This window comes from Emydura macquarii, unplaced genomic scaffold (genome assembly GCF_026122565.2).
Source record: "Emydura macquarii macquarii isolate MOO-44397 ecotype Brisbane River unplaced genomic scaffold, CSIRO-AGI_Emac_v2 contig_3305, whole genome shotgun sequence".
Lineage (NCBI taxonomy): Eukaryota > Metazoa > Chordata > Testudines > Chelidae > Emydura > Emydura macquarii.
This window is the reverse complement of record NW_027133442.1, coordinates 4,290,269-4,315,485: the sequence shown is the minus strand read 5'-3', so window position 1 is coordinate 4,315,485 and position 25,217 is coordinate 4,290,269. Positions and strand designations below refer to the sequence as shown.

The following is a 25,217-nucleotide window of genomic DNA, read 5'->3' as shown; positions in this document are numbered from 1 at the left end:
GCGTCTTCACTGCACTGCACCAACGGGAAGCGCGTTCCCATCTACGCAGCTCTACACCACTTGAGGGGGTGGTTTTACTGCATCAACTTCTGGATTGACTGAGCAGGTCTTCACTAACTTTGCCGCCGTCAGTGTAGACATACCCTGACTTTCACTGAGCCTTAGTCTCCTAAGTAGTTTTTGACACAGGGATTTAGGCCCTTTTGAAAATGATTCCCAACAATACTAAACTATCCTTTGTTATGAAGCATTATGGTGTACTCAGTAGTACACACATCTATTTTAAAAGACAAAGGCTTGCAAAAAGTTTGTATTGAGGACAATTTGACTTTAGTCTTTGTCAGTGGAAACGCAGGTCTGCTTAAACCCAAATATAAGTTTCCATACCTCAGGTTCATGATGGTCTCTGTCCAGAGATGGTCTATACACAGCTCTGGAACAATTGGCTCAGTTTCTGGAGCAAGGAAGGAGTCACTGGATGCACTGTTGGGAGAATGGCTAACACTGTGCCTTCGTGGCGACTGGGTGTTACTGGAGAAGTTGAATCTCTGCACTCCTGAGAAAGAATGCACCCCTAAGGCAGGAGAGTGAGAACGGCTGCAAACAAAGACAGGATCCATTACAGAAAATAAATCATAAAAAGTCAGGCAATCTCAGATGTGTGCAGCAGAATCCTTTTCCCCAAGGGGAGCCAGGGAACCCACACGCTAGCACTGAATTTTCTCAGTGTTGCTAATTCAGTACTGGCCCATTTGCTTACAGCATAGTTTCTCAACCTGTGGTACACGTACCCCTGGGGATACGTGAGGCACAGGCAGGGGGTACCCAGGGAAAAACAGAGTGAAGAGGAGGCAGGCGGCAGCTGCTGACTCCTGGGGAAGCCGGGAAGCAGCAGACCGCTTCCCACCTGGTCCCACCTCCCAGATAGGAGGTGTGTGGCAGCCCCTGGCTTCTGGGGAAGGCGGGCGGCAGCCCCCACTTCCTGCCCAGTCTTAGCTCCCAGCTGGGAGGCGGGCGGCAGCAAACACAGTCCTGGGAAGCCAGGCTGCAGCCGCCCACTTTCCATTCTGTCACAGCTCCCAGGTGGGAAGCGAGCAGCAGCCCCCAGCTTCTGAGGGAGGCAAGCAGTAGCCCCTCGCTTCCTGCCAGGTCCCAGCTCCCAGGTGGGAGCCCAGTGGCAGCCTCCTCCGCCTCACGAGCTGGCCTCACAGCTGAGTGGCAGCCAACCGTGCCCTGGCTCCAAGCCAAGGGACCGCTTCCAGTGCCCCAGCTTGAAGACGGGCAGCAGCCGCCTGCACCGCCTGCCCACCTCCCTGGGTCCCAGCTGGCGTGGAAGCCTCCTTTGCCCCAGCTCAGATTGGGTGGCAGTCACTCACCTCCCGGGCTGGCAGCCAGGCGGCAGCCACCTGCAACTTGCCCAGGTGGCAGCCCCCCTCCCTGGCTCAAAGCCCAGTGCCCAGAAACCTTGTCAATTTCACTGCTCTAGCTAAGCAGTGAAACTGACAACTATGATAGCCCCAGATTTCACCAGTTACTCTCTTTTCCTGTCTCTCTCTCACCCCTTCCTCCTCTCAAATCTATGGCATAAAATTTGGCGCGGCGCTTTATAGTCCCCAGCATTGGCATGCCGCTCAAAGCCTCCTAGCTTTGGCCAACATCACCTCTAGCCCAGGTACATACTTGAGTTGTGCACCCCTGGTGTAAAGGTAGTAACCCTACCCACACTAGATCTGACATCTGTCATATTACGGACTTATATACTCAGCCCTTCTTCCAACATATGGCTCACATTAGTCTGCAAATATAAAATCCTGTGGAAAATTAAAATTTTCAGAGATTAGGGGGTACTTGCTACTTAAAAGGTTGAGAAACACTGGCTTACAGGAACACACCAGCCCTCCAAATATTTTGGTAAGTACTTCTGGCTTCAAAAGGAGGGGAATCAAAAGGGGAAAAATAAAAACCACATAATGCCCAATCTTGTTTTGTGAGAACCTATCCCCAGCCTGCCCAGTATGAACATTGCCTATTGGAAATGCGGTTCTACATTTATGCTTAAAGCTCTGTCCTGAGCTGTGCTGCATGTGGAGAGCCTTCCCTCCACGTGCAGAACTGATCTAAAGTGAAAGTGGCTGATCCTTGAAGGAAATCAAGCTCTCTGGGGCATCTCAAGGGAGACACAGGAAAGTGGATAACACGATAGTAAAGTGCACAGAGCAGGCTGAGGTTTTGCTCCAGAAAGATGTCACAGAATGGCTGCTAACGGCAGAGAGAAATGGACCAGTGATATTTGGGAAGCAAATTCCACACGCTTGGACTAACTTCAGCAGAGGTGCAAAGCCGAGCTGCAAGAGTGGGATCTCAAAATGGAGGAGGCATGGAAGCTTTGTGCTCACCAGGTATTTGCGCTAAAAGAGAATGTTGCAATTGTAGATTTACAATGCAGTTCCACTCTAAAAAGCAACTATGTTTAAATGGCACCTTTATATTCAGCTATCATGTGTCTGGTCTGCTGACTGTGAAAAAATAATATGGCTTTGCTGCTTTTGACTCCTGAAAATCCTGTAGCGCCAACACAACTATGAGGGAATTGCATCGGATTCCAATTTGCAACCCAAAGGAATTGTTTATTCAACTCTTATCAGTTACACTTGAGTAGCCCATTGAGAAGGCAAGAGGGTTGTACGGGTGTAAGGAAAGGCCAAATTTGGTCTGCATGCACATGATGGAGAGAACCCAACTTGACCCGCAGAGCACAGACAGTTTGCAGGGCTACTCAGCAGTCCAACAGCAAGAAGAGAGTGTTGCTTGTTTTTAATAGGTGGACTGCTCTCTGGTGGCCCTTTTAAAGGGGAGAATAGCAAAAATAATCCATATTTATATGCAAATATCGACAGAAACCTGGCTGAGGGAGACACTCCCCAGAGAATGAAATGTTAACTATTCTAATTTTGACATTCATTTTTCTCCTTTGTGAAACGCTCTCTGTTAACTGGAGATATTCTAGCATGTGACATCACAAACACCAGAGGCCTACACAGCATACTGCAGAAGGCAAGGGACAACCCGATCCCGATGCCAGAAACTACCCAAAATCGATGCATTTATGTTTCTCACATGGTTCAGTGGCAGAATCTAATGCTCTGTATTGTCAATTCACACTCAACCTCTTTTCAGCTTGTTCCATAAAGTCAGCTCAGTCATTTAATTATCCCTTAAAGTCAGAACTGACAATTTGGGACAACTTTATCCCAAAGGTAAAAATAAAAACTTGTCAAGAATTAAAAAAACAACATTTGACAATTGGCCGAACATGAGGAGAAAGCAACAGATATCTGAACTTAGTGACAGAAGTTAAATCATTCTACAGTACAGTGACACAGCCAACTTTCTCACTGAGATCATCAGGCACCATTGCAACGATCAGCTGTAAAAATCAACAGAAAAGGCAGTGTTCAGGAGTCAAGAAGACTGTCTTCAGCGCTTATCTCCCATGCCTCAATACTGCCCTCCACATGAATTTCAATACACACTCCAAGACAGTGCAGATGAGAGGATGCACAATCAGTGGCACTAGCCAGAGACTCAGGAGACCTGCACTCAGCTCCCAGTTCCAACAGACTTCCTTTCTGACCTGGGACAAATCATTTGGTCTCTCTCAGCCGCAGTCCCCCAGCTATAAAATGGAGAGAACAGCATTGCCCTATCTCAAAGGGACAGTGTGGAAAAAAATACACTGAGGACTGAGGCACTAGGATGCTATGGTAATGGGGGCCAGATAAGTTAGACAGATAGGTACAGGTTTAGATGTTGTATAGAGTCTATTGCTCTCCCTGTATCTCTGCATCAGACGTGCTCATCTTTTACGCTACTATACGCACAATCCATTTAGCACCCACCTCAGAGCCGCCATGTTGGATATGGAAGGTGAGCGGGAGTGCATGCTGGGTGATGACACCGACCTACTCTGGCTGTGAATAGAGGAATAATTCTGGAAAGGGGAAGCCACTGGTGAGTCTCCTTTTGAGAGACTCCTGAGATGGGCAGTCAAAGAACTGCTGGTGGCCACGTGCTGCGGCGTCCCCGCCTGCTCAGCGAACTTTAGGACTGTGTTCTGCTCCTGGAAGAGACAAAAGAAGTTGTACATCACCAGGAATGGGAGCGGTTCCAAGCAGCTGGGGTGCCAGCCTCACTGACCAGCTGGTTACTCAGCCAGCGCACCCAAAGTGAAATGGGACACACACAGACTCATTTGCCGCTAGATTTCTCAGCCCTGTGGTTGAGTTAGCAATCTGAAGATACTATCTTTTTCAAGGGATACCGTCACTTCACTCAGGCCAGTAAGTGAGGCAAGTGCCATTGGGGAGGGCCTCTGCCTTCCCCTCAGACTCCTGCACACAGCAGGGAGAGGAAGACAGTACACAGCAGGGTTAGGCAGATTCTCCCTATGTTGGCTTTTCAACACAGTGAGGAAAAGAAAGCAGGAAAGGCACAACAGGGCCACTAGACCCACACTGGAAGGAGCAATAGGGCCTAAGGTTAGCCCTATGGGACCCCTCCACATGGCCTGGAGAGAAGCAGGTGGGGTGGGGGGGCAGCACTCCCTGAATCCCTTCATCTGTTGTTTTTCCTCTTTCCCACAAATGTTCCACTTGGTTCTTCCTGGCAGCTAGTTGTTTGTTTCTTTTGTTTTAAATGGCAGCTGTTTGAAAGTGATGAGAGGCTTGGCTGATCTTTAGTCAGCAGATTGCCAGGACGACAGCCGAAGGGGCATAGTGATAAATGTAGTTTCTCACCAATCATTTACGTGGCAGATAGATCTATGCCCAACCAGACACACCCCCTCACACCCAGAAACACCCACCATTGCTTAAGGCATTTAAACATCAGTGAGTGTTAGGGGAACCCAGCATCCTTCATCATGGTTTGAGCAGATAACTGAAGGAGGAACTGCTCCTCAGAAGTTCCATTGTTTTGACCAGTTTAACACTACCCATTACATGGGCTGGACTGTAGATAATATGTATTTTAAAACAAACAAACAAACAAACAAACACACAAACACACACACACAAACACACACTTTCACCTTTAAATCAGCAATAATTTCTTACCTCTGGTTTTACTCTACGAAGGGCCCAGACAGCATGCAAACTCTGAACAGTGTCATAGGTCATCACAATAGACGGCTCCTCGGTGAGGAACACAATGCGCAGTGTGTAATCAGCAACGTACTGTACTCTAGCCAAGCCAAACACACCTGCTAGGGAAGTAGTGCTCAGGTTAATCCCATCTAAATCAGGAAGGTTTCTGTAATTGCGTTATTAATTACACAAAGCTACCAGGGCATTGTATGCGTCCCAGTTTGCTGGTAACTTTGGTTTTTCCTGTAGAGATTACCAAACTCTACGGGAGTGGAGGCTCGGTTGGGGTTTGACAGTTAAGAGGACATAGCTAAGCATTCAGACCCAATGGAAAAGGCCACAGTTTGTTGTATCCGAGCCATTTCAAAGTAGCTTAAATAAGAGGCAGCATTACGTAATGGATAGGGCACTGGACTGGGACTCAGCAGAGAAAGGTATAAACAGTCCAAAGGGTGGAAGCTGAAGCTAGACAAATTTAGATTGGAAATAAGGCATAACATTTTCACAGAGAGTGTAATTAACCATTGGAATAGCTCCCTGCCCCCTTCCCTTTGTGTGAGACATCCCACGCTGGCCCCTAGCTGTCGTCATGAGAGATGGTGCTGTGAATGGGAGGTATCTCCTTTTACAGCCTCACTGCCCAGCCTGGAATAGAGGAGAGGGAGAGGGCTGGGGCTGCAACTTCAAATGGGAGTTGAATGTTGGGCTGACAGGCACCCCCTATCCCTCACTTCTCCTCATTTCCTCTACCACCCACCTCCCTCACTCCCACAACTTCCTGCTGCCCTGAACCCCCTCCCCAACCAACCATCCCCATTTATGCCACCCTCCCCTCACTGCAATCCCACACTCCTCTTCCTTTACTCTTCCACCTCCTAAATCCCCCTCTATTCCACTCTAACACCCCTCTCCCATATTTCTCCTCATGACTCCACTGCCCCATATTCTCTAGCTCTGCACCAAAAAACTGATGAGAATCTGGAAACATTATGAGCAGCTCATATTAGGACCCCTTGACCAAGTGACCTTTTGATCACACTCAGTTCCATTGTTCAGGATGAATACATCATCCGAACCACTTACCAGAGTCTTCCATCTTCCCTCTATTTAATTAATGCTGATTTCCTTAACAATACTTCTAGTGCACAATCAGAGTCAGCATGTGGAATTTAGAGCACTTTAAAATATCACATTTAAACCAGAAATTTTGGTCTGAGGGCAAAACTTCCAAACAGAGCCCTTAAAGAACGTGGGCAAAGCAAGGAACATGCACAACATACATTTCCGGAAAGCTGCCAAGGGCAGGCCGGAACACTCAGTGCATGGCTGCTCAGGGATGTCTAAAGGCCTGGACAAACTGGGCACATGCCCTGGGCCCCCTGTAGAAAGGGAGCCCCTGCAGTGAGTGATGTGGGTTTTTTTTTTTTTTTAATGTTATCCAGTCTTTGACACAAATTGAATCCCATGTGCTTCTGGAAACTGAATTTTCAGATGTCATTCATGACTCTGCTGCCACAAATCCAAACAGTGTTGTTTTTAAATCAACCGAATACATGTAAAACTTTTTCAATTCCCACTATGCTGTGCTTTTTAAGGCAAGAATTACTATTTATTTCCTACCGTAATATGGAGGGGGGAGGTTCCAATTTACATTGTGCCCAAGGAATTCCAAAATTATTAAGATGTCCTTATAGGTGCTCAAATTTAGACCACTAACCCCACCCTGCACCCCCAAGACAAACTGCAGATTTCAAGGCAATCCAAGTAAGCATGTGGATTTTCGAGCACTTCAAATAATCAACCTTTGAACAGCAAGCAACACTCAATCTTAACTATAGTGACCACTCTGCTATTATTTCAAGAAGGATGTTGGTATGTGGGGAGTCAGCTGCAATGTGAAGATCATGACTCCAGACCAGCAACATGCAGGTCAATTACCACAACTCAGTGGCAGCAAGGCTACAAACGTAACCAAACAAGCAATCTCTGTCCTTTGTAGAATCCCTCCGTGGCAGCCAGCCATTCAAAGAGGTCTTTTTGGACACCTCACATATACTGGAGCTACAATACAAATAATGGGGTTTGTCTACACATACGCTTACTGGGTAGCAAGCCGGGCTGTAAATCTACAATAATGCACACATGGAATCTTTTACAGCCCAGCAGCAAAGTCTATGCAGACAGGTAGCACGTGGCAAACGAGGGCAGGGTAAAGTTACACCCCAGCTTGCCACAAAGTAAGTATTCATATCGACAAGTCCGAAGTGACATGAAATCCTAAATTAATTAATTTAGTATACAATTAATTAATTTAATTAACATAACTACAACAACACTGCATACATAAAATCTTAATAACATATAAAGCAGCTAAAATAATCCATTTCTAAATTCTTAAAAGAGCTATTATTTGAAAATTCATTACATTGTGATATACAGATTATATGATGGGGATGGTAAACATTCGAGTTTGTGTTCAATAATATTGCAGCTGCATGACTCATTTCTATGTATGGATTTTCATGGTTTTTTAAAAAGACAGCTTACCTCCAGACTTACAGACAAGAGGTGTTATCTCATCTAAAGGGTGTAACATGCTGAACATAGTGGGCAAAGGTTCTCTGGAAAAGAAATGGAAAAATGTATTTAAAAATCGAGTGTTAACAAGCTCTAATATCTAACTGATAAATCACAAACACCCACGGCAATTTTAACAGTCAACGCCTCAAAAGTAAACAAGTGACATCTATGATCCATTAACTAAAGTTAGTATGGTTCATCTAATACATCATTAAAAAAACCCAAACTCTGTTTATCTAGTATATTTTTATCTCTGAGCAGCTTCGGAAACTTAAACTGATATCTCTATATAATAACTTGGAACATTTCACCCACTACTGAAATGACGCAGCTATTTACCAGCACAGAGCAGCGTTTAACAGTTCAGAATAGGAAATAAAGAATATTATATCCAACTGCAATTGCAGGGGAAATGTAAAGAGACACAGGCTTACCAGATAAAAATGTGGCGGAACATAAATACTGGAAAGCCAAGAGATCTCTACTGGTCACAACAAACAGGAATGTCAGTTTGAAATCTCATTTGAAAGCTGAAATACTGTGTGTGCTATTGCTTTTTAGTGCACAGTGTAAGGTAGGAATAGGGTGCTGGTTTGCATGTTGAAAAGTGCAGTTCTAAATTCTACTATCTTTTGAGCTCCTAACTTTTTCACCAGAAATATTCCTCTTACAATTATCAAATACCACAGGAGAATTTTTCTGAACGACATCACAGGTTTAGAGAAACAGTTTTTCTTTTCTTATGGACTTTGACAGCCAATAACCAAAAAACAGCTCAGTGTTATATGTTCAAACTGGATTAGACATGTAGTCCTTATGGAGAACACACGACTTTCACAAGTTTGAAAAAAGTGGAAGTTCTTAATGTAAAACTTTCAAAATGCAGACTGCTAAATGATGGGTATCTGCCTAGCTATTTAGAGCACACTTTTCACTGAGGTATATCAGCATGGTTAAAAATAAGAACCACATACCCTGGGATGGATGCACATAGCTCCAAGGGAGCTACACAAGCCACTCCCCTGTCCAACCAATTCCATAGCCTGCAACCTGGCTTTATGCCAGCGTGTACCAATTTAAACCACCAATTTCAATCATGAGTTAAACTAGCATGCAGGAAACTTTGATTTAAATAATTCATTTTAATACTGTTTTGCATTTGTACTTGTTAGATATATTTCCTAAAGAAAGGTCGAGTCTCATGGATTAGTAATCATTAAAACATGTTGATTTACAACTATAATGATAGCCTTTACTGTAAATTTGATGTTTTTCGCTAAGCCAGAAGATACATTATGTCTATACACATTTATTTAAACAATTATGTAGCTTAACATACATTTATTCAGATTCTTAATTTTTACTTTTTTATTATGCTGGAAAATGGTGAACAACACATTTCTTATTGCAACATGGCCCTTCAAGGCCCCCTGCTGGCAGCCCCACGGTCCTACCACACCCCATCCCATCCCAGGAAAGGAGCAGTGCAGCCTCTTTAGGCAGCCAATCAGAGCCCAGCAGGATTAGCTAAAAGGAGCTGCAGGGCCTGAGCAGCTCAGTTCCTGGCTGGGACCAGCGAAGCGAGAAAGGTGCTCCTTGCTGGTCAGAGGAGCTGGAGGGAAAGCCAGAAGACGATTTCTGGTGGCATTTGCATTCAGTAAGGATGAAGAGGATCTGAGAACTTCAGCCCTGAGGTAAGGGTGAAATGAAAGTGGCTATATGGGAAAAGGCCCAGGGAATAGCAGCAACTAATTAAAGCAAGCAGTATGTGGCTGCTGTTTATAGGGTCCCTGGGTTGGGACCCGAAGTAACAGGCAAACCCGACTTACCCCACTGGTCACTGGAAAAGGGGCCTAAGCCCTAAGGGGACAAGGCTCTGTTGGGAAACCCAAATGAAGGGCAGATTTAAAGGACCCAGAGACAGAGCAGAAGACACTAACATGGGCACACCAATAGTCCTTGTTAGACCTTTGTTATGCCAGAAGGGGTTCACCCACTTGACTGTGTGACTTGGCCAGAGGGCAGAGCCAATGAAGACCTGCCTAGAAAGGTCAGTGACCTACAACGGGCATATAGCAGTGGGAAAGATTGTAATACCACGCCTAGCCCCTAGAAGGCACTTGTGGTGAGTGCCCCCCCCCACCACATTTATTTACGAGATGATTAATTTTTTTTACTCATGACTTGTGTCAAGCTGCATTTGGATGGAAATTGGAATTCAATTAAAATGGCACAAAAACAGCATTTTACAATTATTTGTATTATTTAAATAAAGCTACCCTAAAAGTGCTGGATATCAACTTTTTTTTTTTTTAATCATCAAAACATGTTTTGCATTTAAAACTGATTCATTAAACAAAAGTAGTATTATCAGTAGTTGGTGAATTGAACTGATTATTCTGGTCACTATGTTTTTCAAGATTTTAGAACTAGAAGATCTCATCCTCTCATTTTTATTCATAGATTGGAAGATGAAATCAAGCTTCCCTATATTTTCAACTCCTAATTGGTTTTTCAACTTTGAATGAACAAGCTGAATAAAGTGAAATGAAGAAAATATATTTTTTCTGCTCCTGAAAAAGAGGCAACTACTGTCAAAAGCTGTTTAGCACTTCAACAAACTCTGGTTCTAAGTGCTTAGCCGGTGATTTCCACCAGTTCAGTGATTTGACTTCCTTTAAAACTTCAGCAGCAAACATGTACTACTTGAATATGAATTTTAATTGACTGTAAATGACTAATAGATTGTAGTAAGCTTAGGCCTTAACACAGGATGTCAATTTCAAACTTAATTTTAAATTGGTTTATTTTTAAAAAGAAAAATGTATTTAAAACTTTTAAAATCCACTTTTTTAAATCATTGATAATTATCCACCCTGCTTCACGCTTATTGATTGGGGGCAGAACCCGAACCCTTCCCTGGCTGTGCTGGTGGAGGAAAGAACACACTGAGGTCAGGGAATGGGTTCTCAAGCTGATCCCCAGGGTCTTGGAGTTAGGGAAGGAGCCAGCCCCTTTTTCTTCCTCTACCCATGACTGAATTTCCCAACCCACCACCACTAGTGTGACCCCAATCCAAGGGCAAAAATTCACAGAACTCCCGGTAATAAGATTTGGAAGAATATTACCCTGCCTCCCCACGAAGCATCCTAATAAATAGGGTGTAGAGCCCTAAGACGTGGTGAGGCTCCAGAAATGGTATACAACTGGGAATGGAGAGTTGCCAGGGAGATGTACTTAGTTTACATATATGTATCCAAGGCAGATAAATGAAAGGCTTCTGCAGGGGGAAGCAGCATGACACTGGAGTAGACCATTTAAAATAGCAGTGTAGACGTGGGAGGCACTGCTTGAGTGTGGAGAAAGCCACAGAGGGCATATGCCCTACGGCATGTCTATACTCTACTCACCTAAGCAGTGCTGAATGTTTACAGTGCTGTTTGTATCCATACTAGCTGTGCATCCAGAGTCTGTACTCTGCACATCACCGTAAATATAGATGTAACCCAAGACAACCCTAACACCTCAGTTTGCATTTGATTAACAGTGCTACAGTGACTGGAGTTATACAAAACAGCTTTATCAACATTTTTAATTCCCTCACCCCCACAAGCCTTGACATGTAGTCAGACACTGTGGCAGTGCAGCCTTAACCACCACAATGGAGGCTGGTCTGCACTGCGGACTTTTGTTGACAAAACAGTGGAGGTGTACATACTGAAATGCTCCTCCCACTGACGTAACGCCCCTGCTATGCCAACATAATAAAACCACCTTAATGAAAGGTCTAGGGCTTATGTCGGAGTAGCTCGGGTGATGCAGTGTCAGTGTGGACACCACATTCCTTACATCAGCTGTTGGCTGTCATTCTTGTCAATTTGATAAGAAAGCCCCCCTGCTCCTCTGGAGAGCTGAGCAGCTGAACCCCGCTCCCGACTGGGAGCCAGGGTGAGAAGCCTGGGCAGAAGGGAGAAACCCCAGGGAGCTGGACCCCAGCTCCTGGCAGGGAACGGAGAGTGTGTGTGGGGGGGAGTCAGTGGGGAGGGCAACCCACTGGGAGCCCAGGAGCCTGCAGAACAGCTGAGCCCCCAGCAGGGAGCTGCCAACAGAGCTGGGAGACCGGGCTCTCAGCTCCCCACACTGCCCTTCTTAGGTGGGTGGAAGCACTTCTGGTGATGACACACACCACTGACCAAGGAGGGTAGTGTGGATATCAGCCACCGCAATAATTAATGCGTAAGCCAGGCAGCAATGATCTGTGGGAGTTTTCTTTAGAGACACAAGGTGGATGAAGTAATCCATTTTAAAATTTAACACCTACTTTATACACGAACACATTTTTAATGCACAATTAAAGGTGGAGATTTAAATATAAAGAGACAAAAAATGCTCAACCTAAGCTGCCCACAAAACAACCATTACTCTACTTTCCCACTGGCTGCTTTATCTCCACACACAGGCCACAGACACCTTCCCATGGCCAAATACACCTCAACTCTTCCCTTGTGGGTATGTGCATTACAACACAGCCTTTAATTTCATAAACCAACCCACGCAGGTCCTGCACTGACAAGTAACCAAGGAGGGTCTCACACCAGGTGATCAGAATCAGAGTCTCCAGCTTATCTGAGAGAATCACATGAGAGGAACATTGCCTCCCTAAGCTGAACGTCTAACACTGTGTTTGATATGTGCAAAGGGGCGAACTTGATGGCAGAGTTCAGACCAATGGGCCACTGTAACTGAGAATGTCTTTACTCTTTCACATTTACATTCTAAATCTTACTTGTGCATTAAAAAATCTTTTTTTGCAATGGCAACGTAACTCAATATGTCCCAATGTCTTGATGCATTTCATTGTTGCTTTGGTAGAGAGCGACACTGTTGTACTAAAGGAATGGTTAAAATTTCATCACACTGCTTTAGGTTAAACAACTTATTCCACAACAAAACGAAGATACTCAGCAACCACTCTCATTACATACCTGGGTGGACTCAGAGGGACTTCATGTGAAGAACTGCTGCGTTCAAACAACAAGCCATATTTTGTTGGCCAGACATTTGCTACCTACAAAAGACAGAAATATTTTAAAAACTGAATGGCTAATATTAAAAATGCTCCTGCTCTTGAGCATCCAATTACTGTAAAACCAAAACATTTAACCATTGTTTAGGGCACAGAGTGCAATCTTGGAACTCGACAGGACCTCACAAGGTCTTCTAGTCCAGTTCCCTGCACTCAAGAAAGGACCAAGCATTACCCAGCATTTAGTCTATTAGTCATCCCTGACAGGTGTCTGTCTAACACACTCTTAAAAATCTCCAGTGATAGAGATTCCACAACCCCCTAGGCAATTTATTCCAGTGCTTAATTACCCTGACACTTAGGAAGATTTTCCTAAGGTCCAACCTAAACATCCCTTGCTGCAGTTTAAGCCCATTGCCTTTTGTCCTATCCTCAGAGGTTAAGGGGAACAATTTTTCTCCTTCCTACTTATAACAACCTTTTATGTACTTGCAAACTGCTATCATATCCCCTCTCGGTCTTCTCTTCTGCAGACTAAACAAACACAATTTTTTCAATCTTCCCTCATAGGTCATGTTTTCTAGACTTTTAATAATTTTTGTTGCTCTTCTCTGGACTTTCTCTAATTTGTCCACATCTTCCCTGAAAAGTGGCACCCAGAACTGGACTCAGTACTCCAGCTGAGGCCTAATCAGCACAGAGCAGAGTGGACAAATTACTTCTCCTGTCTTGCTTACAACACCCCTGCTAATACATCCCAGAATGTTTGCAAAAAAAGCAACAGTGTTACACTATTGACTCATATTTAGCTTGTGATCCACTATGACCACCAGATCTCTTTCTGCAGTTCTCCTTACTAGACAGTCCTTTCCCATTTTCTGTGTGCGCAGCTGACTGTTCCTTCCTAAATGGATTACTTTGCATTTGTCCTTATTGAATTTCATCCCATATACTTCATACCATTTCTCCAGTTTGTCCAGATCAATTTGAATTTTAATCCTATCCTCCAAAGTACTTGTAACCCCTCCCAGCTTGGTATCATCTGCAAACTTTATAAGTGTACTCTCTATGCCATTATCTCAATCACTGATGAAGATATTAAACAGAATCAGACCCAAAACTGATACCTGTGGGACCCCATTCAATATGCCCTTCTAGCTTGACTGTGAATCACTGATAACTCTCTGGGAATAATATTAACCATTGATAATTACTCTCTGGGAACCATGTTACATATGTAACACAAAACAGCTTTTTCAAAATAGGATGATACCTAACGATTCACCTAGGGATTCACCTAACGAAGAGAGGGAAGAGTATCTTTGCAGACAGGCTGGCTAACCTAGTGAGGAGGGCTTTAAACTAGGTTCGATGGGGGACGGAGACCTAAGCCCGAAGGGAAGTGGGACACCACAAGGAAGCAGAAGGAGGATGATGCGGCAGGGGAGGCCTCCTGATTCATACTGAGAAAGTAGGGCAATCGGCTAGTTATCTCAAGTGCCTATACACAAATGCAAGAAGCCTGGGAAACAAGCAGGAGGAATTGGAAGTCCTGGCACAGTCAAGAAACTATGACATGATTGGAATAACTGAAACTTGGTGGAGTAACTCACACAACTGGAGCAGAAGGACAGGCAGGGGTGAAAGGGTGGAGGAGTTGCACTGTATGTAAGAGAGCTCTATGATTGCTCTGAGCTCCAGTATGAAACTGAAAATAAGCCAGTAGAGAGTCTCTGGGTTAAGCTTAGAAGCAAGAACAATAAGGGTGATATCGTGGTGGGTGTCTGTTACAGACCACCAGACTAGGAGGACGAGGTAGATGAGGCTTTCTTCAGTCAACGAGGGAAAGTTTCCAGTTCACAGGACCTGATTCTCATGGGGGACTTCAATCATCCTGACATCTGCTGGAAGAGCAATACAGCACAGCACAAACAATTCAGGAAGTTTTGGGATAGTGTTGCAGACAACTTCCTGGTGCAAGTGCTGGAGCAACCAACTAGGCGCCGTGCTTCTCTTGACCTGCTGCTCACAAACAGGGAAGATTTGGTAGGGGAAATAGAAGTGGGTGGCAACCTAGGCAACAGTGACCATGAGATGGTTGAGTTCAGGATCCTGACAAAAGGAAGAAAGGAGAACAGCAGGATACGGACCATGGACTTCAGAAAAACAGACTTTAACTCCCTCAGGGAGCTATTGGGCAGGATCCCCTGGGAGGCTAATATGAAGGGGAAAGGAATCCAAGAGAGCTGGCTGTATTTTAAAGAAACCTTATCGAGGGCACAGGAACAAACCATCCCAATGTGCAGAAAGAATAGCAAATATGGTAGGCGTCCAGCTTGGCTTAACAAAGAAGTCTTTGGTGAACTTAAACACAAAAAAGAAGCTTACAAGAAGTGGAAGCTTGGTCAGATGACTAGGGAGGAGTATAAAAATGCTGCTCGAACATGCAGGAATGAAATCAGGAAAGCCAAAGCACAACTTGAGTTGCAGCTAGCAAGGGACGTGAAGGGGAACAAGAAGGGTTTCTACAGGTATGTTACCAACAAGAGGATGATTTGGGAAAGTGTGGGCCCCTTACAGAATGGGGGAGGCAACCTAGTGACAGAGGATATGGAGAAAGCTGAGGTACTCAATGCCTTTTTTGCCTCTGTCTTCACAGACAAGGTCAGCTCCCAGACTACTGCACTGGGCGGCACAGAATGGGAAGGAGGTGAACATCCCACAGTGCTGAAGAAACAGGTCCAAGACTATTTAGAAAGATTAGACATACACAAGTCCATGGGGCCAGATGCAATGCACCCGAGGGTGCTGAGGGAGTTGGCTGATGTGATTTCAGAGCCATTGGCTAATATCTTTGAAAACTCGTGGCAATTGGGGGAGGTCCCTGATGACTGGAAAAAAGCAAATATAGTGCCCATCTTCAAGAAAGGGAGGAACGAGGATCCAGGGAACTACAGACCGGTCAGCCTCACCTCAGTCCCTGGAAAAATCATGGAGTAGGTCCTCAAGGAATCCATTTTAAGGCACTTGGAAGAGAGGAAGGTGATCAGGAACAGTCAACATGGATTCACCAAGGGAAAGTCATGCCTGACCAACCTGATTGCTTTCTATGAAGAGGTGACTGGCTCTGTGGATGTGGGGAAAGCGGTGGATGTGATATACCTTGACTTTAGCAAAGCTTTTGATACGGTCTCTCAGTATGCTTATCAGCAAGTTAAAGAAGTATGGGTTGGATGAATGGACTATAAAAAGGATAGAGAACTGGCTAGAGCATAGGGCTCAATGAGTAGTGATCAATGGCTCCATGTCTAGCTGGCAGCGGGTCACAAGCGGAGTGCCCCAGGGGTCGGTGCTGGGGCCGGTTTTGTTCCACATCTTCATTAATGATCTAGAGGATGGGGTAGATTGCACCCTCAGCAAGTTTGCAGATGACACTAAGCTCGGGGGAGTGGTAGATGCCCTGGAAGGTAGGGATAGGATACAGAAGGACCTAAACAAACGGGAGGATTGGGCCAAAAGAAATCTGATGAGGTTCAACAAGGACAAGTGCAGAGTCCTGCACTTAGGACGGAAGAATCTCATACACAGCTACAGACTGGGGACCGATGAGTTAGGCAGCAGTTCTGCAGAAAAGGACCTGGGGGTTACAGTGGATAAGAAGCTGGATATAAGTCAGCAGTGTGCCCTGGTTGCCAAGAAGGCTAATACCATATTGGGCTGCATTAGTAGGAGCATTGCCAGCAGATCGCGGGAAGTGATTATTCCCCTCTATTCGGCATTGGTGAGGCCGCATTTGGAGTATTGGGGCCGGTTTTGGACCCCCCACTACGAAAAGGATGTGGACACGTTGGAGAGAGTCCAGTGGAGGGCAACAAAAATGATTAGGGGGCTGGAGCACAAGACTTATGAGGAGAGGCTGAGGGAACTAGGCTTGTTTAGTCTGCAGAACGGAAGAATGAGGGGAGATTTGATAGCAGCCTTTAACTACCTGAAAGGGGGTTCAAGGGAGGATGGGGCTAGGCTGTTCTCGGTGGTGGCAGATGACAAAACAAGAAGCAATGGTCTCAAATTGCAGTGGGGGAGATCTAGGTTGGACATTAGGAAAATGTTTTTTACTAAGAGGGTGGTGAAGCACTGGAATGGGTTACCTAGAGAGGTGGTGGAATCTCCATCTTTAGAGGTTTTTAAGCTGCGGCTTGACAAAACCCTTGCTGGGATTATTTAGCTGAGGTTAGTCCTGCCTTGAGCAGGGGGTTGGACTAGATGACCTCCTGAGGTCCCTTCCAACTCTATGATTCTATGAATAGAACAAAGTCTTCAGAGTCTTAATCCAACACCCGATCCACTAGGCCATACCCATATCTGCTTTGTCACACTTTCACTAGCTAGTACAATTATTAAGAATTCACACTGAGGATTACTAGATTATAGCTATGTTGTAAGCACCATCCACATCATAAAGATAAATCGGGAACAACAACTACAATAAGATGCACATTAAAATAAATGCAAGTGTTTAAAAAAAAAAAACCACACACCTACCTGAAAAGGTAAGGAAGCAATGTAATCCTTTCCTTCTATGCTATGAACGTTTATGCAGGAGCTCTGCAATATGCAGATACATTTTTCTACTATTTCATCATTATCTGAAATTGGGGAAGAACACAAACAAATAATTTTTAGCTCTTCCATCAAATTTTCCCATACACAAAGTGGGGACTTCTTTTATTTTGTGGTTAGCTGTGCTGTTCTCAAATGGGTGATTAGCTTCTGTTGTGACAATTGGGCCTAGACATTTACCCAAATTGTGAGATTAACTGTAAAAAGTATGTAATAGTTCATAAGATGTTACAATAACCTATAACAACAAATGTTGATGGGAAAAAGTAAGAAAAAGAGACAAACTAATTGACTTAGTCTAAACAAGAAGGCCAAGTTAATACAATTCAAGGACTGTGCTGAAATTGTGCTTTTTAAAAACAAGAGATGTGGAGCCAGAAATTAAGGAGTCAAAATTGGCATGCCGGATATTAGGCCTAATTGGTGAACAAAATAATGAGAGGATGGGGTACTCCACCCCTCACTCCCTTTTTGGGTCCTTAAGTAAAAGAGATTTTGTGGGGAAAGTATGAAAAAAAACCAAAACACAAGAACAAAAAGAACAGACAGAAGCTACTGGAGCAAGCTTCCTCATCATGTCTGCCACCCCCACCCTTTTCTGGGACCCCGGGCCTTCATCATCCTGGTCTGGAGAGAGAACCTGACCAGTATGGCCCAGAGAGAGAGGAACCCAGATGATATCAACTCCCCCCAGCTCCAGCTGAATCCCAAACACCACTAGGGATGACAGTTTTCACCATCTTTGATACCATCTGGGAGACTGTCAAACAAGGAGGCTTTTCTTTCTAAAAACTGTCTACAGGGAAAGGGAAAGAAGAAACTTTATTAAAATAAAATTCTTAATTAATATACATTTCAAATGCTTTAATTGTTTTTTCTTCTTTTCTGTATCTTCAGTCAAAGGTTTTTTAATGGTGGTGTTTGCCATGGTGGTAGGCATCCTGAAGTCTCTGCATACCCAGCCCCAGACCTTGTTCAGCACTGGACAGTGACTGGGTTATGCTAGCACCTTTAGCCCATACAGTTCATCTCAGTTATCACAACACTTCCCAAGTCATAAAGATTAAACTCAGATAAAATATTAGTTTGGCAGTGAAGTAAAATATGAATGAAACTTACTGTCGACTTTTTCAGATTTTTCCTGTGGTACAGTGAAATCACACCACAATGCCTAGAAACCAAAAATAAGATGCAATTACTTATGAAAGTCAAGCTGGTATTGATACCAAATTCTCTTTTTTAATTTTATTTTGTAACCTAATGTCCCACTGCTCCAAGAGAGGTTTTAAGCCACGTTTCAGTTAAGTAGTATTGATTAGCAAATATGCAGCCATTCAATGGCTATAATTTCAACAATTTATACCTGTAAAACAGGGCTGTCAACAGTGAAAGCCTTATAAACAGCAGATGCTTGGCTTTTACTTCCTTTGCTCCAAATGACCATATTGCCAGCCACATACAGTTCTTCATCATATTCCACTTCTTCCCCAACATCGCTGACACCTCTCCTCAAAAGCCAACTTTCCTGAAAACCAAGAGGATAAAAAAAGTCACAAGTTCCTCTCAATGGTAGGCTGATAGCCTCAAAGTCAGTATGATCTTAAAGGGTGGCCTAACTTTATTTTTTTATAAATTAATCAAATCAAGACTTTGAACAACATTGCAGAGCAAACTGGATTCTGGTTTCTACATCTGATTTTCCCTGTTTTAAAAAAATATTCCCAACACAGAAAAATCTCAATTTACAATCAAATATGAGCTCATATATGGTGTGCCAGATGGAGAACACAGACAAATTTCTGCTTATCAGGAAGTTCTGTGAATACCAGGGCTTGACAAATTTGCTTCGGAGCTAGGAGCCAGCCCAAAAATTAAGGAGCCAGACAACATGGGCCCAGCGGCGAAGCGCTCTGGCCGGAGCACAGCAGCTGCTTTCCCCTCCCAGCCCCGCCCCTTCCCCCCACCCCTCTCCCACAATGTGGGCCCAGCACCAGGGCGCCCTGGCCAGAGCACGGCAGCCGCTCCCCCCGGAAAAAAACTAGGCGCCCGGGGTTTGTCGAGCCCTGGTGTATACTATCCTTGCTCTGAACCTACAGAAAATTCAACCAGGAAGACACTTCAGCAACCGTCTGCTGCTGTGTCAGGATACCCAGTCCATTTTCCTGCATTGTTCATGGTGTGCTTGGGGTGTCTTTGTATGGTCTATTTTTTTTTTTAAATAAAAGCGAGCAGGAGGGAAGTTTGCAGTCCTTGGAGCATTTGCCTGAATCCAGTAGAACCTCAATTTTACGAACAGCAATCATATGACAAACCTGTTATATAAATAATTTTTCTTGATTTTGGAGAGGGTGGAGGGGGGGGAAATGACATAATGAAAGTGATGTTGATGAAAAATAAGTTGGCATCCCTTCATATCCTGATGCCTTCAATGCACTGGAAACTGCTTTGCAGTGATTTGAAGGACAAGAAGAAAGTGATGCAGTGCATCACACTGCAATTTATTCACTGCACCTACTATAATTTTGAGATGTTCAATTTTAGAAACTCAATTCCCAATTAGTTCATAAAATAGGAGTTCTAGTGTATAAAGAACCAAAAGGCAGAAATCAATTTTGTATCCTACTGCCTCCCAAAAATCTTTTCTTGTGGTAGTCAAAAAAAAATTGGTGTTTATGTGACTTGAGGAAAAAAGCATACATTTGTGTGAGAACAAGCTTTCGTAAAATCTAGAGTCCATCAGAAATGTTTCCTTGATTTTTTTAAATTTCAATGGAAAAACAGTAGTTTTAAAAAAAACTAAACATCACTGTATTGTTTGCAATCCAAACACTACATAAGTGAGAAGAACCTGCACATGAAACTGATTTATGTCCAAGCTGAGAAATGCAAAAACTAAACAGTATAAATAGTGAAAAAGTGAATACACTGAATAATCCAAAGTATTGTAATAGTCTTCAGTAAAGAAATTAAGTAACAATTTTTAAGTTATCACTTAGATAAAAGTCTAGGCCTAGATAGTCAAACACTTGTGCATGTATATATGGGTCCCTGACCTAGGTGTGTACCTATTTGAAAACTTGAAGCTTGGTTTAGTTTTAAAATAAGCGATCCTGGAACTGGAAGAGACCCTTGTACTAATCTGTAGAGACCACTGACAAGTTTCAGTTGTGAAATGGGCACCTATCTACAACAGCTCTGTCCCTGTTTTTTTTTTTTTTTTTTTTTTTTTTAACAACAACCTCACAGTATTTCCCCCAACAAGAAAAACAGGTATTTCTATCTTATACCTACATAGTTGTTAGAATATAGACATTTAGGCCTGCCTGTAAAGGCCTATGATTTTTAAGTATATTCTTATCACTTAGGTAGTTACAAGGGTATAAAACCAAAGAATCAAATTCACAGGACGCCTATCTATGGGCCTCTCTCTCTCTCACTGTGACAGTCTGAGGCCTTGTATTTCAGCTAAGCAGCAGAAGCAGCCATAAATTGGGCTGCCATAAACTGGTCACATCCACACATTCAGTGCCAGGTTGTTTAGAAGGTGATACCAGTCTAACATCTCCAGATAAAGAAAAGACCCTAGAATGCTTAAAGACAACTTTGGTTAATAGTATTCTGTCTGGTTTTTAAACACTTGTTAACAGTTGTGTTTGTAGAATCTACCCTTCATATTGTTTGGTCATTATGGTACCCATTTTATTGATAATTTCTGTTGATTCTTGGATTGTCTCTGTCTATCGCATAACTAATAGTAATCAGTTAAGGTGGTGGGGTATGATTGGTTAGAGAATTATGTTACAGTATGTCAGAACTGGTTAAAGAATTAACTTGTAACATAGAACTGATGTTGGGGGGCCCAACTGATGTTGGGGGTGACTATGTTAGGCCTCCCCTCAGTTCTTGATTCGCTGACAGAAACAAAGTCCAGAATCGAGCAGCAGGCAATACCATGGGTTTACTGGGGTAATCACGCAAGAACCCCAATTCTTCACAGCAGTAATGTTCCTTCTCACCTTACTTTCTGTTTGACCTCAGTTTTTATAATGTATCCTAACCAATCATTTTCTTAAAAATATTGCAAGATAATTTGCCCACCAATGGGAACAGCAATTTGCCCAAACACATGGCTTTCAGAGTCGGTTACAGAATTCAACAAAGAACTAGGAAGGAAATGCAGTAGGCATTTACTGAGCAGTGTTCCTGACTAGCTGGAGGCTACTTAGGCCTGGTCTACACAGTTTTTGCATTGATATTGATTAGGATGCTGATTTTGTACTGAACTAGTAAGTAGGTATAACCCTAGCATGGACACAGCAATACTGGTTCCTTAGATCTGTATAACTGCATCCAGACTATACTAGCACAGCTAAAGTTGTACACTCTGTGTGTGTAGATTTCCTTTTAATGCTTCCACTCACAGGGCAGTTGTAGTTATTGCAACTGCTAGATTGTGGCAGCTAGATCATTGAAACCAATGGCACTTTGGCCAACTCATTTTTTTGCTATGACAGGAATTGAGCTGGGCTGGAACCAGTCTGGCAATGACATGAATTAGAATCGCCCTTCTGTGAATTAGAGCCTTGTCTGGGGGGAAAAAGCCCCTCTGACTGGCTGCCTTTCAATGTCCTTGGGCAGAATCATGAGCTGCTGATTGAAGAGCTCTCTCTCCCTCCCCCCCAGCAAGCTGAAGCCATTCTCACAGGAAGGGATGGGGGCACAGAAAAAGCCTAGCAATTCATGTGGCTCTGCCTCCTGTGAGCAACAAGGAAGGCTCCTCTACTCCTCTCTGCAACACCCGGCCTCGGGGTGCGATGGGGTGAAGAGTTCCTGTAGCTGCCCCTCCCCTTCTCAGGCTGGAAGGTTGAACAGGGACCCCAGTGCAGCACCCCCCAAGGCCTGGGTGAGGAGCCTCAAGAGAAGTAAACATGAAGCTGAAGGGGAAATAGAGTAGTAAAGGGTGCTCTCTTTTTAATTCATAAACTGCTTGAAGAATACATACCATATACCATTTTTCTCTTGGAGAGGATTTCATAAGTATAGCGCTGCCTCATTTTAGTACATATTTTCCACATAGTTTACAACAGATATTTCCCTCAAGCTCTTTTTCTAAAATGCAAGTGTCTGGTTTAATGATTAAAATAAACGTTGAATCAGGAAACATAACTTTACCTTCTGTTTTTCATGGATTGTAACCTCCTGAAGGGATCCCACCAAGCCAGCAGCTCCATCAGAGGACCATATTTCAGAGGCTGGCTGCAGCTGCCGAAGTTGAAGGTTCAGGGCATTAGGGTGGTGCTTGCAGTGGTCACGGCCAAAAGGAACAAACTCCTGCAAATCCCCTGCTGCAATCATCGTTACTCTCTCTTCATAGTTGTTCGACATGGGTTCCAAATATCAACATTATTTCTGAAGCAAAAACAGAACACTGGTTTGTGTCAATAGTCATTTCTAAGATGTAAAGCACGCAAATTACCTTTATAACATACTACAATCAAACATTGGTACATAAATCTTAATTTTCACTAAAAATAAATAAAAAATATGGTTCAAAGCCTTGTATTGCTTGCAGCGTGTAATTCTATTTAATAGGAAATGTTTTCAGTTATTTCTATTTTAATTTGCATCTCCTTTATAATGCCAAAACTCAATCTACTAACATTAAGGAGTGTGGACAAGAGAAGGAAAACAATTAATATAACATCAGCTGATTTTAACTCTAGTACTAGCTACCTTTTTAAGGCCTGGTCTACACTAGGAAATTAGGTCAGTATAACTGTCATTCAGGGATGTGACAAAACCATATCCCTGAGCAACACGGTTAAACTGACTTAGCCCCTGATGTCAATGGCATAACAAGGGGGAGAGCGGGAGGGGGCCATGTCCCCAGGCACCTGCCTGGGGGGAGGCGCTGGCCGGGTTCTCCTCAGAAGAACTGCCTATACTTACATGCTCAACCCATTTACCCTTTTTAAAAACTGGCACAGCATTAGCTTTCTTTCCACATTCTGGAAGCTCCCTAGTGCTCCAAGACTAATCAAAAATCAACATTAATGGTTCAGAGAGTTCCTCAGCCAGTTCTTTTAAAATTCTTGGATGCAAATTATCTGGACCTACAGATTTCAAAATGCCTAACTTTAGTAGGTTCTGTTTAACATCCTCCTCAAATATACTAGTGAATAGAAAGTATTCTAATCTTCGTATGATGAGATTATATAATCTGTTTCCCCCTTCCCCTCCCGCATACAGAACAAAAAGACTTCTGCTTTTTCTGCATTATTATTAATTCTACCATTTCCATCTAGTAACCAAGCAATACCATTCTCAGGATTCTTGTTGTGGCTAATATATTTTAAAATCTCTTTCTTATTGTCCTTAACTCTGCTGGCGGTAGAGTTCTCCTTGTAACCCTTTACTTCCCTTATCCATTGTCCTCAACTCCTGACTCCGGATTGTGTGTGTGAGAGAGAGAGATGGGGTGTGGGGGAGGAGAGCGCTCACTGGAGCGGTTGTAGCTGTGTGTGTGTGTGTGTGTCATGGGGGTGCACTGTGTGAATGGCGGGCTGGGGGAAGGCACACGGAGGGGTGTGCGCTGCGGGGGGTGCACACACGCAGGGCACAGTCTCTCTCGGGCGGGGGTACACCGGGGAGGCCCCTCGGCCCGGTGGTGTCGGTGTGTCTGTCCCTACCGAGACCCCGGGCTGGGGGTTCCTGGCTGGGGCCGGGGCCGGGCGCACGGACCTGCGTGACACGGGAAAGGACGGACGGGCGGGCGGTCAGCGGCGGCGAGTCCGGTTCCTGCGGCTCCTCCCCGTGTGGCTCCGGCAGCGCAGCGAGTCTCCCGGCAGCTCCTCACACGGGCGCGGCCATTTTGGAACTCCCATCACCCCCCGCGCGGGTCGCAGGGGCGGGGCCCAGCTGGTGCTGCTCGGACGGATGGATGACGGCGGGCGGGGGCAGAACTCTGGTGGTATCACTAGGGCGGCAGGGAGTTGGCGGGAGAAGGCGTTAGAATCCTGGTGGTGTTACCATGGCAGCATGGATGCTGTTGTCACCATGGCAGCAGGGAGCTGGCTGAGGCTGGAGCTTGCCTGCCGGTGGTGGAATATAGGGAGAGAAATGGCACGTGCTGTGGGATGAGAGACATGGAGGGGAAGTGGGGATCTCCAGGACATAAAAGAGCCTGGGCCTGCACCAGCAACTATGCAAGGATTATGTGGGAGTTGTTGAAGCAGTATCTGGAGAATCCTTCCCCTCTCCCCCCCAACACACACAGGTCATAGCTACATAGTAGATCAGGCTGCTGGAGCAGAGAAAATTAGGCACAGTGCACCATAGTCATAATCCCAATCTAAGCAGGATTCTCATAGGTGGGTCTTGTGCTCCTTAAAGCAATATTTCTCTAGCTTTAACCTGTTGGTCCGTAAACCAGGGTTTATCCCAGTTTTTTAAAACTGATTCCCCACCCTCAGAAAAATGAAATCTATCATACACACACTCTAACCCATCAAGGGTTGTGAACGGGTAACCCAAAATTAACAGACACTCATAGTAGGTGTGACCATCTCCATGGTACGCTGCCTCTCCTTCTTCATGTATTTTGATGGGCAGGGAAATAATCCATTACACTGACATTTAAAGTATCCTCACAGGCACCTGATTTAGCATTCATTACAATGAATAAAAACAACAAGAGTCCTGTATCACTTTAAAGACTAACAAATTTAATTTCTGCAGGCGTAAATTATGCAGAAATTAAATTTGTTAGTCTTTGAAGTGCTATAGGATTCTCGTAGTTTTTGCTGTATACAGACTAACACGGCTACCCCACTGGAACATTACAATGA

General features: G+C 44.2%; 1 protein-coding gene across 2 annotated transcripts in view; it reads right to left on the bottom strand.

The window, feature by feature from the left end:
- ANAPC1 (anaphase promoting complex subunit 1) overlaps positions 1-24,224 on the bottom strand; it is a 74,853-nt gene extending 50,629 nt beyond the window's left edge. Inside the window, exons 1-10 of one of the 2 annotated variants that reach the window (XM_067532828.1) lie at positions 24,112-24,224; positions 22,543-22,779; positions 18,734-18,895; positions 18,490-18,541; positions 17,293-17,396; positions 12,710-12,792; positions 7,692-7,765; positions 5,115-5,263; positions 3,900-4,120; positions 388-597 (exon numbers count right to left, since the gene is read on the bottom strand). In XM_067532828.1, the coding sequence (XP_067388929.1) occupies positions 388-597; positions 3,900-4,120; positions 5,115-5,263; positions 7,692-7,765; positions 12,710-12,792; positions 17,293-17,396; positions 18,490-18,541; positions 18,734-18,895; positions 22,543-22,755 (1,268 nt within the window). In that variant the 5' untranslated portion in view covers positions 22,756-22,779; positions 24,112-24,224. The remainder of the gene's footprint in view (positions 1-387; positions 598-3,899; positions 4,121-5,114; positions 5,264-7,691; positions 7,766-12,709; positions 12,793-17,292; positions 17,397-18,489; positions 18,542-18,733; positions 18,896-22,542; positions 22,780-24,111) is intronic. The other variant, XM_067532829.1, reaches the window with a different exon arrangement.
- Between the last annotated feature and the right edge of the window lie 993 nt (positions 24,225-25,217).